At 53.3% G+C, this 16,188-nt stretch overlaps 1 protein-coding gene across 6 annotated transcripts in view; it reads left to right on the forward strand.

Annotated features, from left to right (window-relative positions):
• The window catches only part of DHRS7B (dehydrogenase/reductase 7B), a 43,491-nt gene that overhangs the window by 25,911 nt on the left and 1,392 nt on the right, over positions 1 to 16,188 (forward strand). For all 6 annotated transcript variants that reach the window (XM_060395508.1, XM_060395511.1, XM_060395510.1 and 3 more), the window contains 5 exons: positions 5,809 to 5,987; positions 10,204 to 10,313; positions 12,958 to 13,174; positions 13,515 to 13,607; positions 15,625 to 15,777. In XM_060395508.1, the coding sequence (XP_060251491.1) occupies positions 5,809 to 5,987; positions 10,204 to 10,313; positions 12,958 to 13,174; positions 13,515 to 13,607; positions 15,625 to 15,777 (752 nt within the window). The remainder of the gene's footprint in view (positions 1 to 5,808; positions 5,988 to 10,203; positions 10,314 to 12,957; positions 13,175 to 13,514; positions 13,608 to 15,624; positions 15,778 to 16,188) is intronic.

Below are 16,188 nucleotides of genomic sequence, written 5' to 3' on the forward strand. Positions count from 1 at the left end.
GCGGGACACCTGGGTTCAGTCCCTGGGTTGGGAAGATCCCCTGGAGAAAGGAAAGGCTACCCACTCCAGTGTTCCGGCCTGGAGAATTCCATGGACAGTCCATGGGGTCACAAAGAGTCAGACACATCTGTAAGTCATTTTGAGTTTATTTTTGTGTATGGTGTGAGGGATGTGTTCTAACTTCATTGATTTACATGTGGCTGTTCAGGTTTTCCAGCACCACTTGCTGAACATACTTTTTTTCCCCCATATTGTATGTTCTTGCCTCCTGTGTTGAAGATTAACTGTCCATAATTTTTTTTTATTTTACTTTTATTTGCATTTATTTTTTGCGGCATTTATTCCCAGGCCATGTGTTTTTGTTTCTTCAGTTTCTTCTGGGATATCTTTTTCTTCTGTGCAACCTCTTCTGGTTTAGGAACAATCCGTTCTTTTTCAGTAAGGATCATCTCAATGTGGCAGGGAGAGCTCATGTAGGGGTTTATCCGACCATGAGCTCTGTAAGTCCTGCGCCACATCTTGGGGGCTTTGTTCACCTGGATGTGCTCAATGACCAGAGAATCTACATCTAAGCCCTTAAGTTCAGCATTACTCTCTGCATTTTTGAGCATGTGTAGTAAAAATTCAGCACTCTTTTTGGGCCACTGACCCTGCGTCCAGCCCCACTGTTTGGCCTGTGCACACCTGCCAACTCCACCGTTATAATGATGGAATGGCACACATTGCTTCTTTAAAGTGACATCCTTCAGAAACGTGGTGGCTTTTCGGATATGCATACCCTTTATGGCCTGGGCAGTTTTCACGAATGTTCTTAAAGTGAACACGAAGATTTGAACCTCTTGATTTGCATGATTTTGTGGGGTTTTCTGGGTCAAGTGAATAGCGCACCATTTTTAGGGGTCACCTCAGGCCGCTTACTGGAAAAGTGTCCATAGGTCTTTGAATTTATTTCTGGGCTCTGTGTTCTTTTCCTGTGTTCTTTTCTCATGTGTTTATTTCTGTGCCAATACCATGCTGTTTCAATGACTGTAGCTTTGTAGTTTTATCTGAAGGCTGGGAGGTTTATGCCTCCTGCTGTGTTCTTTTTCTTCAGGATTGCTTTGGCAATTCAGGGTCTTTAATGGTTCCATATAAGATTTAGGATTATTTGTTTTAGTTCTGTGAAAAATGTCATCGGTAGATTGATAGGGGTCACATTAAGTCTGTATATTAGTTTGTGTAGCATGGCCATTTTAACAATATTCTTCCAACTGAAGAACATAGGATATCTTTCCATTTCCTTGAATTACCTTCTCTTTCCTTTATTACTGTTTTATGGTTCTCAGCATATAAGTCTTCTACCTCCTTGGTCAGGTTTATTCCTGAGTATTGTATTTTATTTGTTTCATGCTATTTTTAAAGGGGTTGCTTGTTCATTTCTGGTATTTCATTGTTAGTGTAAAGTGACGAAACCAATTTCTGTATGTTAATATTCAGTTTTATTTGTTTATTTCTAAATTTTTGGCTGTGCTGGGCCTTCATTGTGGTGCAGGCTTTTGTCTAGCTGCGGTGAGCTGGGGCTGCTGTCTGGTTTGGTATGTGAGCTCATTGCAGTGGCTTCCCTCTTGTGGAGCACAGGCTCTAGGGAGCTTGGGTTTCAGGAGTTAGGGCACGTGGGCTCAGTAGGTGCAGCTCCCGGCTCTAGAGCACAGGCTCAGTGGTTGTGGTGCACGAACTTAGTTGCGCCATGGCATGTGGAATCTTCCAGGACCAGGGGTTGAACCTGTGTCCCTGTATTGGCAGGCAGATTCCTATCCACTGTACCACTAGGGAAGTCTGGGATATGGGATTCTGTCTCTTTCTTCCTATTTGTTACTTTAATTAAACCAGGAGGTTTATGAGTCATAAACATTAAATTACAGCAATATTTGATGAGTTTCCTTTATTTCATAAACCAGAGACCCCTTCAGACAACCTTGGAGATCTGATTGCTGTGAAACTGATTCCTGGGCTTTCAGTTAGTGATGGGTCATGATGCTGCTGGTGGTGCCAGTCGTGTTTACTGAGCTCTTACCCTTGGCCAGGGACCGTACACATACTTATATGTGCTAATTCATCCTTCGTAACAAACCTGTTTTACAGAACTTGCTTTACAAACTCGGGTGCCAAGACCCCAGCGGAGTGGTCCCCACTCAGGCTGGTAAGAGGCCGAAGCAGGTTGTGCCAGCCGGGCGAGGGCTCGTCTTTGAGCCCCTGTGCTGCCACCGCCATGTGTTCGTGTTCTGCAGATGGTCTCGGAATTTGGGAGGCAACAGGCTGCATGCTGGTGCTTGGTGCTTCACTTTTAGCCTTCAGTGAAGCCTGAGATGAGCAGACTCCACAGGGCTGTGGTCTCCGGAAAGCTGAGACTGTTGTCCTTCCATAAGCAGTATCCCCACCTCCTGGGCTTCCTGGGCAGTGGCTGGGCCTGGGTCCTTTGAGCCAAGCAGTGTGCTTCTTCTTGGGACCTACCTGGTATGAGGATCTGGGGTTGCCAAGGGGATAAAGCTCTTCCTGCATAGCCGTTCTGCTGGGTGGAAGTGTACCCACAGTCTTCAGGGCTGGGCCCTGTGAAGGCCCGCAGGCAGCACCCACAGATCCATGGGTGCCAGAGGCGGTCCTGCCTGCACTGAACCTCTCTGAGAACTTCCTAGGTGCCAAACAAAGGACCTTTAGGTCCTCGCCTTGCTTCTGGAGCTCAGCCCCACCTGAACGTTCAGTTGAGGGCAGGCATTGGTGCCAGTCGTACCCAGGTAAAGAGCTAGGTGCTTTGGAAGCCACTTGGATTGCCAGGACATCCATGTGTGGGCTTGGCACAGTGTTGGGTGAGAGGGGAATGTGCCCACTTAGCAGACAGTAGCTGAGGTGTTTCACAAGTAGATTAAGTGGCAGTTGATAGGAAAGAGTCATTTTTGCAGACGTTTGTCCACGTATGTTAATTTTTTATGCTGATTAAGAATTTAGGTGTATGGGAAAGGCAGGTGAAAAGTTAATCTGAATACTGAAGTAGCTTCGTTGACAGTTCCGATTGGAACAGAGCCTGTAGCGTAGATCAGGATGGCCCTCACAAACCTGGACGTCAGGATTAGCGCAGCGGAGGCACACACACACAGGTGGGCCCTTGAGGGTTCCATGTGTGCCCACCTTTGAGGCACCAGAGTGGGTGCTGTCATGGGAAGAGGGGAAACACATCCTTATATATGTGGGGCTGAGTGCTGAAGAATTGATGCTTTTGAACTGTGATGTTGGAGAAAACTCTTGAGAGTCCCTTGGACTGCACAGAGATCAAACCAGTCAATCCTAAAGGAAATCAGTCCTGAATGTTCATTGGAAGGACTGATGCTGAAGCTGAAACTCCAATACTTTGGTCACCTGATGTGAAGAACTGACTCATTGGAAAAGACCCTGATGCTGGGAAAGATTGAAGGCAGGAGAAGGGGACAACAGAGGATGAGATGGTTGGATGGCATCACTGACTCGATGGACACGAGTTTGAGCAAACTCCAGGAGTTTGTGATGGACAGGGAAGCCTGGCGTGTTGCAGTCCTTGGGATTGCAAAGAATCGGACATGACTGAGCGACTGAACTGAACTGAGGGCTTGGGATTGGGCAAGGACACTGAAGTCATTCAGTCTGACGAATGATTGAAGTCCCTTCTGATTTGCAGCCCTTCTTCTCTGAGCCCCTAATCTCATGGTCCTGGAGGGCCTGGGGCCACCTTCTCTGGGCAGCACGCATGGTACTGTTCCCCTCAGCTCCTCCTCAACGTGCCTTTAGGCCCCTGTCTCCCCTCTGGGCATGGGGGTGTGGAGAGTCGGGGGGGAAGTCCTGGAAGGAGTGGACAGTGTGCACGCTGTGTGCCCACTGCCATGGCCTCCCGATTCTTGGGGGGACGTGGCTCACCAGGGACACTGGGCGGGCACAGGCCACAGTGTGCAGGGCCTCCGCTCCAGGCCTGAGTCTGCACCCCCATCGCAGAGGGTGCTCACCATGCTGTGAGTCCCTTGGGGCGTCCTGAGGCCCATGGCCACTGAGGACACCGTCCAGGGGATGTCTCTTCTGAGAGGAGTGTAAGGGTTGTATGGCTTCCTTTTTCCTTTTTTACAGAAAAACTTTTCTCATTTCACAAATACCAGGAATTGGAAATAATATTCAGTTCAGTTCAGTCGCTCAGTCGTGTCCGACTCTCTGCGACCCCATGAACCGCAGCACGCCAGGCTTCCCAGTCCATCACCAACTCCTGAAGTTCACTCAGACTCGTGTCCATCAGGTCAGTGATGCCATTCAGCCATCATCCTCTGTCGTCCCCTTCTCCTCCTGCCCCCAATCCCTCCCAGCATCAAACTCTTTTCCAGTGAGTCAACTCTTTGCATGAGGTGGCCAAAGTACTGGACTTTCAGCTTTAGCATCATTCCTTCCAAAAGAAATCCCAGGGCTGATCTCCTTCAGAATGGACTGGTTGGATCTCCTTGCAGTCCAAGGGACTCTCAAGAGTCTTCTCCAACACCACAGTTCAAAAGCATCAATTCTTCAGCGCTCAGCCTTCTTCACAGTCCAACTCTCACATCCATACATGACTACTGGAAAAACCATAGCCTTGCCTAGACGGACCTTAGTCGGCAAAGTAATGTCTCTGCTTTTGAATATACTATCTAGGTTGGTCATAACTTTCCTTCCAAGGAGTAAGCGTCTTTTAATTTCATGGCTGCAGTCACCATCTGCAGTGATTTTGGAGCCCCCCAAAATAAAGTCTGACCCTGTTTCCACTGTTTCCCCATCTCTTTCCCATGAAGTGATGGGACCGGATGCCATGATCTTCGTTTTCTCAATGTTAAGCTTTAAGCCAACTTTTTCACTCTCCTCTTTCACTTTCCTCAAGAGGCTTTTTAGTTCCTCTTCACTTTCTGCCATAAGGGTGGTGTCATCTGCATATCTGAGGTTATTGATATTTCTCCCGGCAATCTTGATTCCAGCTTGTGTTTCTTCCAGTCCAGCGTTTCTCATGATGTACTCTGCATATAAGTTAAATAAGCAGGGTGACAATATACAGCCTTGACGTACTCCTTTTCCTATTTGGAACCAGTCTGTTGTTCCATGTCCAGTTCTAACTGTTGCTTCCTGGCCTGCATACAGATTTCTCAAGAGGCAGGTCAGGTGGTCTGGTATTCCCATCTTTCAGAATTTTCCACAGTTTATTGTGATCCACACAGTCAAAGGCTTTGGCATAGTCAATAAAGCAAAAATAGATGTTTTTCTGGAACTCTCTTGCTTTTTCTATGATCCAGCGGATGTTGGCAGTTTGATCTCTGGTTCCTCTGCCTTTTCTAAAACCAGCTCGAACATGAGGAAGTTCACAGTTCACATATTGCTGAAGCCTGGCTTGGAGAATTTTGAGCATTACTTTACTAGCGTGTGAGATGAGTGCAAGTGTGCGGTAGTTTGAACATTCTTTGGCATTGCCTTTCTTTGGGATTGGAATGAAAAGTGTGGTATCAATTTCCTCGAAACAGGTTTCTGAGGGGACTCCGGTGGGTGCTGACACACTCCAGGAGCGGGTCCTCAGCCACCCAGCTCAGCCTGCGATGCCCACTTGTGTCCCTACAGAGAGGAAACTGGTTCTACCCCGCTGAACGGTCCACATGGGGTGTGGGGCCTGGGGAGATCCTGCTGGGCTCAGAACTGAGGCCCAGATGCAGGATCTGGGGTCTGTGTCAGACTCAGGGGCAGAGGGTGGCCAAGTCCCTGGCATCCCCCCAGCTCGTCACTAATTTATGTGCTTTGTTCTTCCAGGAAGAGTCTGCTGAGGGCACGGGTCATGGACTTCATCACCTCCACAGCCATTCTGCCCCTGCTACTGGGCTGCGTGGGCCTCTTCAGCCTCTTCAAGCTGCTTCAGTGGCTGCGCATGAGGGCCTACATCCGGAACGCCGTGGTGGTCATCACTGGCGCCACGTCGGGCCTGGGCCGAGGTGGGTCGTGGGGCAGTGCTGTTGGGGAGCGGCCAGGGGCGCGGGTGCAGACACGTGAGGTCGGTTGGTGACTGGGCAGCGAGGGCCTCTCTGTCCCTCGTCCAGGAGGAAAAGGCCGTGGGAGCACCAGGGCTGGAGGTGGCAGCCAGGGAGAAGGCCACACACGTGTCCGGGGCGGCCTCAGTGCCGGTCATTGTGGAGGTGGGCGTCTGTATGTGGCGGCACCCAGCTTCCCAGTTGTTGTTCGGTCGCTCCTTCATGTCCGACTCTTTGTGACCCCAAAGAGGTCCCCAGAGATGGACTGCAGCACGCCAGGCTTCCCTGTCCTTCACCGTCTTCCAGTTTGCTCAAACTCATGTCCATTGAATTGAAGAATGTTTTTGCTTCTCTGAGGGTCTTTACTGGATTCATCCACATCCCTGGTTTAAGGCTGTGGAGTCACCTTCTCCTTGCTGCTCTTCACGGGGCCTCCAGCTGTATCTGGGCAGATCAGGACAGCATCAGTGAGGCATCAGCTGTTCCTTATCCGGTCTCCAGTTAAGCTTGGTTCTAGTCTGGTTCTAGATCCACATGGGGCTTCTGGGTCCCAGGCTGCCGTCAGCAGAGTGTGCTGGTGCAGGTTTGTCGGAGTCTGCACGTGTGCCATGCCACCCTACATACTCCCCATGCTGGCGCTCAGTTCCGTGGAACGAGGCCGAGAGGCGCCTTGCGGTGGGGTATACCCAGCACCTTTGTGTCTCCCACCACGTGCTGGGACAGATGATGGGAGGCAGGGTCCTCCCCTCGGGGCGCCCAGGTCCTGCAGAGAGGAGGGACTTCTGCCCGTGTGTACCCCAAGTGTTCCCCGCAGCCAGCAGGCACGGCACCCAGGTGTGTGCTGGCTCGGGCTCATCTCCCGAGTCCTCCACACACTCAGAGAAGGCGTGACTCCTCCTGGGATCTGTAGGCAGAAACCCGAAGCCAAATGGGAGCCCGCGTCTCCTCTCCCTGGGGAGGCGGCGACGGGGGCAGGAAGGGCCCAGAGTAGCAGGGCTGTGCGGGGACTGCAGGAACGTGGGGGAGCAGATGAGGACTGGACTGCTGGTGGCCAGGGGGCCTGCAGGCCTTGGGGGGCAGGGGTCCGTGCGTGCGCCAGCATGGTGTTCAGCTGAGGTCTTCGGGGTGACCTGAGGTCTGTCATCAGATCTCCCGGCCCCAAGCCACAGCCAAGCCTCTGACCTTACTCAGCTCTAAATATAGATTCTTAGCGGCCTCAGCTTCGCAGCAGAGAAGCGTTTTTCAAACGTCCTTGAGGAGCACCTGAGGGTTGGCTGCGCGGGAGAGGCGGGCTGCGGGGCCAGCGTGCGCATGCGCAGGGGAGAGGCCGTCCTCCCTTCGCCCTGTTTCCTCCTGCAGCCCTGGGGCCTGTGTGGCCTTGAGTGACTGCTCTTCCTGCTGTTTCCTGGGTCTCGTCAGAGGGCCAGGAGGCCGTGTGTCTCTTCCCCTCCGGCCTCAGTACAGACACCCCTTGGCCACTGCCCATGGGTTGTGGGGAGGAGACCTCGCCCACTCTCGTGACTCTGCCCACATCGGCCACCTGGAGGCCTGGCAGACGTGCTGGGCGCTCAGACGGCCCTCCGTGTTCCTCCTGCTGTGTCTGCCGGCTTGTCCTGTGGATCACAGGGCGCCGGGTGAAGGGACACATCTTGGTTCTGCGGCTGTGAGCAGCTGGGGGGCTATGAGCCAGCAGGGCTAGAGGCCTGGGGACGGGCTGGCAGCCGAGATAAGTGTGCTGCTTCTCCCTCCACCCTTCTTCCTCTCGATCCGCTTTTCTCCCCAGTCTGTTGTTTGCATCCCCGTCACTCCTGAACAAGCTCTAATTTCCTCCCTTTGTTTCGCTGCAACGTGGATGAGAGTCTCCAAAGCCGTGTGGACCCCTGTGTCGCCCACCTTACATCTTGGTGGCAGCTCACAGAATGTCCCCTGTGGTGGTCAGGTCAGGATGAAACGGGATGAGGAAGCCAGCAGGGCTTTGGGAATGGTAGGAAACTGGCCTCGGGAACGCTGAGGGTCTCTATGAGAGCACCCCCACCCCTACCCCACCCCACCCAAGGAGACTCATCTGGGCTGTGACCCAAGCAGCCCACCCAGGGCCAGAGCAGGGGCTCGACTCAGTCTGGGTTTGAGCCTTTGGTCAGGGTGGGCTTCAGGGAAAATGACACCACACGACCCGAACCTCCTTCCAGAAAGCTCCACCTGGATCAGGGGAGCGAGTGAGACTGCTGGAGGAGCTGTGTCTGGAAAGAGGGCGTTGTCACCCGGAACCTCCTCCCTCCTTTCCTGAGGGATGCTGGCATTAGGCCCTCACTTTGGCCGGGGAAGGATGTCGCCTGGACCCCAGAGCCTCCTCCATCCCTGGATCCGTGCCCCTCCTGTGAGCCCACAGCACTAAGACTCCACTTGACCGCTGGGCCCAAGACTCAGTTTGATACCTAGGGTGGCTGCATGGTCAGCTGGGGCGGTGGGGGCTGCACAGACCTGCTCGTGGGCACCTGAGCGAGGCCAGACCTCCAGTGAGGAAAGGCTGTGGCCCTTTAAACCCCATGTTTCCATTTTTGCCAACATCCAGTTTTTTACTTTATTTTTTGGCCTTGCGGCATGGCATGGGGGATCTTAATTCCCCAACCAGGGATTAAACGGTTGCCCCCTGAAGTGGAAGTGGGGAGTCCTAATCAGTGGACCACCAGGGATGTCCCTTGAGCAGTCTAAGGCGGCGGCTTAGAAACACACTTAGCCCTGGCTGGCACTTTCTGTCTGCCTGAGGCTGCTGTGATGCGCTCAGTCCTCACAAGAGGGAAGTGAGGATGTGGAGGCCTCTCAGGGAGACTGAGTCCGTCCTCTTGACCTAGGGGCTTTGAGCTTCGCGGTAGTCACCACTCGGCTGTGTTTGGGGCATCACTCCTTGCTCCTGCCGCCCTTCCCATTGTGGTCTTGGGGTTCCCAGGTAACCCTGGCTGGCCCAGTCCTGGTGATTCTGCCCCCACCATGGCCAATCTGGCCCTTCCCTTGACTTCTGACACCAGAGCTTGGAGGGAATGGGTCAGAGGCCCCCTTGTGTGGCTGGGGAGTGGTGTCTGTGGGAACCCAGAGTTGTCTGCAGCCCCATCCCCTCTGTGGAGAGGCTGGGGGATGAAGTGGGGAAGGGACCTGCCAGCATTCAGAGAGCTGGGCTCCTGCTGCCTGGGACCCTGTGCAGCCCACTCCTGTCCCCCTGTCTGGACCGTTCAGCTCCTTCTCTCAATTTCTGAGCTGCCTGGAACCCTCCTGACAAGCCTGCTTTTTGCTTTGCCTCCAAAGAATGCTGATGAAGACAGGTGCCCAGGCAGTTTCAGACTCTGCCCTGCCATGGTCTTAGTTGTCACCTGGATGCTCTAGTGACTCAGAGGAGCCTGGTCTCACACCCCTGCCCCTGATCATTTTAAAATGATGTCCCCCTTATTGTCCCCCTGCTGTTCTTTAACCTCCTTGCAAGGCTGTCAGCCTCCCCACTTTGTCCTCACTGTGTGGAGAGGAAATGGCAACCCACTGTGGTATTCTTGCCTGGAGAATCCCATGGACAGGAGCCTGGCAGGCTACGGTTCGTGGGGTCACAGAGAGTTGGACACAACTGAGCAGTGTAGTGTGCAGAGAGCATGTGTCTGTGAGCCCTTGGGCCTGGGCAATCTCAGGAGGAACAGCCCTGGGGCGGGGGTCTGGGGGGGTCTCCCCACCCCCTCTCACCAGAGTCCTGTGTCCACAGAAGCGCTCTTGGCAGACATGTGCCTGTTGTATTGAGGTGACAGCAAACCACCGTCCTCGGTGAGGGGGTGCAGGGGAGCTGTTCTGGCGCTGCTGACTGTTGGGTACATCCCTTGCCTCACGGAGCTTCTTTGCAGTGACAGTGGGAATCCTGCTCACAGTGGGGGTCAGAGCTGAAGACTGTTGGAAAATCCTGAGCCTGGTACCCAACAGTCTGTCCCCCGGCTCTAGCCTCCCTCCTGCACATGGATGGGTTGCAGCCGTGAAGACGGCTCTGCGAGGGCCCTGACTCCCAACCCCACACCCCTCCATGGCGGGGCTAGTACCGATGCTTGGGGAAGAAACAGCCCGCGGTTTGAGGCTGGGGAGCTGGGAGCTGAGCTGACGGGGCCGAAGGCCTGGGTCTGCCCAGACGACAGGCTGCTTTCTTGTCCCCTAGAATGTGCCAGAGTTTTTCACGCTGCTGGTGCTAGGCTGGTGCTCTGTGGCCGGAATGCTGAGGCCCTGGAGGAGCTCAGCCGAGAACTTGCTGCTTCCCGGGCTCCGGAGGTGAGTGAGCCTGGGGGACTTGCCTGGGGAAGAGGTGCAGCCCGTCCTCTGCGGGTCTTCACAGTAGACTGGGCTCATTCCCACCCCTCTGTACCACTGCGTGCTTAGAGAGGTCTCTCTGCGAGTTCTCCCCATCCCCCCCAGTACCTGTTCATCTCTTTTTGGTGGTGGGAGGTTGGCAATGACTTTTAAAGTTTTATTTGTGGGCGAATACACATATTTATCATTTTAACCTCTTACAAGCTTACAGTTCAGTGATAGTGAGTGCATGCACCACGTTTCTAACGATCACCTGTCTGTCCCCAACAAAACTTGGGCTCCCACTTAAACAATCCACTTTTTCCTCCGCTTTCCAGTCCCTGGAAATGTCTATTCTAGATACCTCATAAAATTAAACTATCTGTCTTTCTATGACTAGCTGTTTCTCTAAGCGCAGTGTCCTCAGGGTTCATCTACCTTACAGCATGTGTCCGAACTTCTTTCCTCTTTCTGAGGGACTGGTATTCCGTTGTGAATACAGATGTCCTACACTTGGTCTGTCCATTTTCTTGGCGCACTGCAAGGCATCCCCACCTTGGGCGATTGTGAATGATGCCGATGTGGACCCAGATGGACGTGTGTCCGCTCCAGTCCCTGCTTTCAGCTGTTTTGGACATCCCTGGGAGTGGAATGGCAGGGTCTGTGGTAGATTTAGTTTAACCTTTTGAGGAACTGCAAACCGTTTTCCACTGCAGCTGCACCAAGTTACAGTCCCACCAGCACTGCACAAGGGTCCTGACTTCACATCCGGCACTTGCTGTTTTCTGTTTCTTAACTATCCTGTCCTAGGAGATATAAGTGGAATCTCGCTGTGGTTTTGACTTGCATTTCCCTAATTACAGGTGGTGTTGAGCATCTTTTCATGTGCTTATTTATATATCTCAATTGGAGAAATGTCAGTTCAAGTCCTGTTCCTGGTTTTTAATCAGGTTGTTGTTGAGGAGTTCTGTGTATATCCTAGATATTGAGTGTGTGTGCTCAGTCATGTTTGACTCTTTGTGATGCCATGGACTGTAGCCCGCAAGGCTCCTCTATCCATGGGATTTTCCAGGCAAGAATACTGGAGTGGGTTGCTGTTTCCTTCACGAGATCTTCCTGACTTAGGGATCAAAACTGAGTCTCCTCCTCCTGCATTGGCAGGTGGGTTCTTAACCCTTGGACCACCAGAGAAGCCCTTGAGGCCATGTTTGTACATGGTGATGGGTAGGACTCAAGCTTCATTCTTTTGCACGTGGATATCTAGTTTGTCCAGAGTTCCTGTCCCTCTTGAATGGCCTTGGCAACCTTGTCAAAAATCTAAATTTGAGGGTTTATTTCTGAATACTTTATTCTGTTCCACTGATCTATATGCCTGTCCTTATGTCAGTACCATACTATTTTAATCCACGTAGTTCAGTAGTAAGTTTCAAAGGCTGAAAGTGTGAATCTTCCAACTTTGCTCGTCTCCAAAATTGTTCTGCTGTTCCTGAATAGCCACTGCACTTCTATATGGATTTTAGGATTTTTTTTTCCTGACAAAAATGGCATTGAGATTTTAATAGGAAGTGTGTTGAGTCTAGATCACTTTGGATAGTACTGTCACCTTAATAGTGTTCAGTCTTCCAGTCCATGAACATGGGATGTCTTTTCATGTGTTTAAATTTTCATTTTTATCATGTGTCTTACCGCCTTCCATGTACAAATCTTTCACCTCTTTAGTTAGATTTATTCCTAAGGGTTTAATTCTCTTAGCTGCTATTATAAATGGTCTTGCTCACCTAATACCCTGTTCAGATTATTCATTGTTGGTATGTAGAAACATTGGCTGGGTGTTTTGTATTAATCTTGTATCCTGCAGCCAGGACAAGAAGACACAGATTGGCCATCAGAACAGCATCCACCATTGGAACACAGCCCCAGTGTTTGGGAGACAGGGTCTTCCTTGGCTTCTGAAGCTGCACGAGAAATGTGGGTTGCCTTTCTCACAGCTTCTCTTCACAGAGCTTATGGTTGAAATCAGGCAACATTTTCTATACTTTGCTGGCTGAGCAGGCCCCCTGGAAGCTGCAAGTGTTCAAAGAGTTTGACCTCAGAGCTGAGTCGCTGCCATTGAAATGTCCAGGCAGAGGGCAGCTCCTGCGCATCCTCTCCGACTCCACACCCCTCCCTCATCTGCGTAGGTTCAGGGCATCCTCTGAGTCAGAATGTCCACTGGTCATTTTCTTCTTGCGATGTTCTTTACAGCTTTAGTGTGTCAGTCTTTCCCATGAGCCCAGATGCTTTGGGACAGAGATGTGTCTGCCTTGCTTTTACTGTCTCCAGCATGGGGCACATAGGAGTGTATAACAGTGTTTTGTGAATAAACTGACTTTGGCTTGAGAGGCATAGCAGCCCTGTAACATGGGACAGTGTACAGCGTCCTGCTGGCCCAGGGTGGAGGGGGCCCTGCTCACCTTGTCTGTGACCCCTGCCCACAGCGCTGCCCAGGTCAGGTGTGAGCATGACGGGCAGGCCACGTTCTTCAGGGAAGCTGCAGCCTGTCCTTCACGCTAGGCCGCCCCCACCATGAGGAGCCAGGCCAGACCATCACTCTGAGGTATGTTTGGCTTCTGTCGCACTTGACCAGGTGCAGACACACAAGCCTTACACGGTGGCCTTCGACCTCGCAGACCCTGGGGCCATAGCAGGGGCTGCCTCTGAGATCCTGCAGTGCTTTGGCCACGTGGACGTGCTCATCAATAATGCTGGGATCAGCTACCGAGGCGCCATTGTGGACACCAGCCCAGACGTGGACAAGAGGGTGATGGAGACAAACTACTTTGGTCCAGTAGCTCTGACAAAGGGTAAGGCCTTGGGTCAGAAGGGAGAAGCGCCCAGGCAGGCTGGCATTGTTTCCATTTCCTGTGGCTCCTCCTTCCTGGACCTGCTGTCTTACTCCACCCTGGGGTCAGTGCTGTCCTTGTGACTCAGGGTTGGCTTTTCTGGGCCTGGGCCTGCGCTGTGTTGCTGCCTCCACATCCCACTGTGTTTGGCGACCTACCGGGTGCAGGCAGGGCACAGCAGAGGCATGCTGTCGTCCTGCCACGGTTCTCACAGCAGGGCACAGGGGGCTGAGCACTCTCAGATGTGGCCCTCCCCAGGCTCTCCATGTGAGCAACGGTGACCTCTGCCTTCTCCCCACAGCGCTCCTGCCTGCCATGATCAGACGGCGCCAGGGCCACGTGGTTGCGATCAGCAGCATCCAGGGCAAGATCAGCCTGCCTTTCCGATCTGCGTGTGAGTGCTTCCTCCTCCTGTCAGACGCTCCTGCCCCCACGTCCATTGCTGTTTACCCCTGTTGTGAAGACAGCAGGCTCCTGGTCCAGAATTCAGACACGAGAGGGACGCTCAGCACAGAGCATGTGGGGACCTGAGAGGTGTGCGCCCCTGAGCAGAAGCCTGGGCTCAGTCTCAGCTCCACTCCTCACGCCACGTGTGACCGCGTGCCAGGCCCCCTCCCAGTGCCACCACCACCATCAGCCCACAGGTGCTGCCCCTCCGTCTGGTTACTGCACACGCCCCCAGAGTTCTGCGTGTGATGAGACGTGCAGCGCTGGGGCCCTGATATGCAGTTCTGTGCTTCCATTATCCCGCTTGACAGTATCTTTCCACTCAGTTCCCTACTTGCTGAGCGGATGGGCGTCATGTAACTTGGGAGTTGTCTGGGTGCCTGAGGGGACTGCCTTCCTCAGTGGCCAGCAGCAGGGATGTGCTGCGTGCAGCACCCTTCAGCGTTTCTCTCTGGGCACTCACTCGCTGTGAGAGGGTTTCAGTAAGATTAGTTCCAGAAAGTGGGAATACTGCCAGCTCAACCTCAGTTTAGACTCACCTCCCAGTGTGCACAGCTGTGCCAGGATGGTGGGACTGCACCATCACGGGGCACCAGCAGGCAGATTCTACTTTCGTTTAAGAATGTTAGAGGTAATGTCACAATTACCTCTAAACTGTCCTGGTAACTGCATTCTTTGGTTCACTGTCTGCAAGGAAACACTGTTGTAACCGAGCTCCCCAACCCCCGATACCTGAGGCAGCTGTGAGGAGGGGGTATGTGGAGGGGAGAGGGCGTGTGGAGGGGAGGGGCAAAGCCTGGCGAGGATGGCCACATGGCACCCTCAGCTGGACAGGGAGCCCATCAGAACTGGACGCAGCCCAGTGCTCCTGGTGCAAGCGTGTATCCAGGGCCAGCTGTGGGGCTTGTGAGCCCAAACCAGCTCCCTCACCCCCGCGGCCACACTCAGGATGCCCTGAGACGCCTGGGGATGCCATGTCCACACTTGTCCTGGGCTGGTGGGTGGCTTCCTCAGGAAATGTGTGGGGCATCACAGCTGACAGCAGGGGCCACACCAGGCATTCGGGGGTGGGGGTGGGGGTGTTCACACTGCTCTTTGTACCGAGTTGTTTCTAGATGTCACTGGATTTGGTCTTTCTGAATTTTATCGTCCTCTTGGCTGTGACTGCGTAAGTCACACTTGCTCAGGAAGCTTCGTAACGCCCAGGCTGGACAAGGTGGTGCCTCCTGGGCGCACTGGCCAACCCATAGGCAGCGCTCCCCAGTCGTGAAGTTTGGGGGTGGGGGGCGCTTCATCCTCTTGGGGCTGTTGTGAGGCCAGGTGGGAGGATCCAGGAGGTGAGCACGTGGAACTCTGGGGACTCTTCCACACGAGGCTGCCCCAGGGGAGCTGACAGGCTTGAGGCCTGGCGTGGGTTTACACACGTGCTGCCATGCAGGCAGGGAGCATCCCTGGACATTCATTTTCAGTGATGAAACCTAAAACAACACTGAGCCCGTTCTGTGGCTGTGACCCTGAGCCACACGGCGGCTGCCCAGCCAGCCTTCCACACACGGAGAACCCTGAGCACGAGTAACATGGGCCACAGGGGCAGCCTGTGGCCATGCCCCCGTGTGTGCAGGGGTCTGGCTGGCATGAGACACCAGCAGCCTGGCCCCTCTGAGGCACTGCGCTGAAGGTGTGGGGAGGACTTTCGCTTTCCTCCTTTAGTTTCTTCTGAACTATCTGAATGTTTTACACAGTCGACTTTAAACTTTTAATTTAGATTAAATTCACACTTAGAACTTGCAGGAGCAAGAATGCCCATGAACCTTTGACCGTATGTGCTATGTCGTGTTCTGTGTGAGTACATGTACGTTAAGATGCACAGGGTATTCCCTGAACTGGAGTGGGAGACCTGATGCCCTCCTGTTCAGGGTCCTGACGGGCATCATCCTACCCTCCCTGGTCACCGAACTTTGCAGACGCGGCCTCCAAGCATGCAACCCAGGCCTTCTTTGACTGTCTGCGGGCTGAGGTGGAACAGCATGACATCGAGGTGACGGTCATCAGTCCCGGCTACATCAACACCAATCTCTCCCTTAATGCAGTCACAGCTGACGGGTCCAAGTATGGAGGTAAGGCCCCAGCGTGCGTTCCTCTGTGAAAGCTCCCTGAGCATCTTGCAGTTTTCATTCAGAGTATCAGTTTAAACCACCTGACATTGTGAAGCTGGTCATATATACTGATGACCAACCTCAGCACCAACCATCTCTACCCTGAACCCTGCAGGCTGGAGGAAGTTGTGGGAACAAGCCCACACCAGCGCTTGGGAGACGCTGACAGGACTCCAGCTAGCCCGCTGTTAGTGCTAAAGTGACCAGGCCAGGTCTCTTCCCGTGAGGTTCCCCTGCAGTGTTGGGAGGACAAGACTTCAGGGGTAGGCAGAGGCAAAAGACAGCACAGAGCTGACCTGCCGTCAGCACTAGTGGCTGGATCGGCAAGGCTCAGTGTGCAGGTGGGGCCAACCAGGACCAGCTGGCTTTTGC

The sequence above is a fragment of the Ovis aries genome, chromosome 11, assembly GCF_016772045.2.
Source record: "Ovis aries strain OAR_USU_Benz2616 breed Rambouillet chromosome 11, ARS-UI_Ramb_v3.0, whole genome shotgun sequence".
Lineage (NCBI taxonomy): Eukaryota > Metazoa > Chordata > Mammalia > Artiodactyla > Bovidae > Ovis > Ovis aries.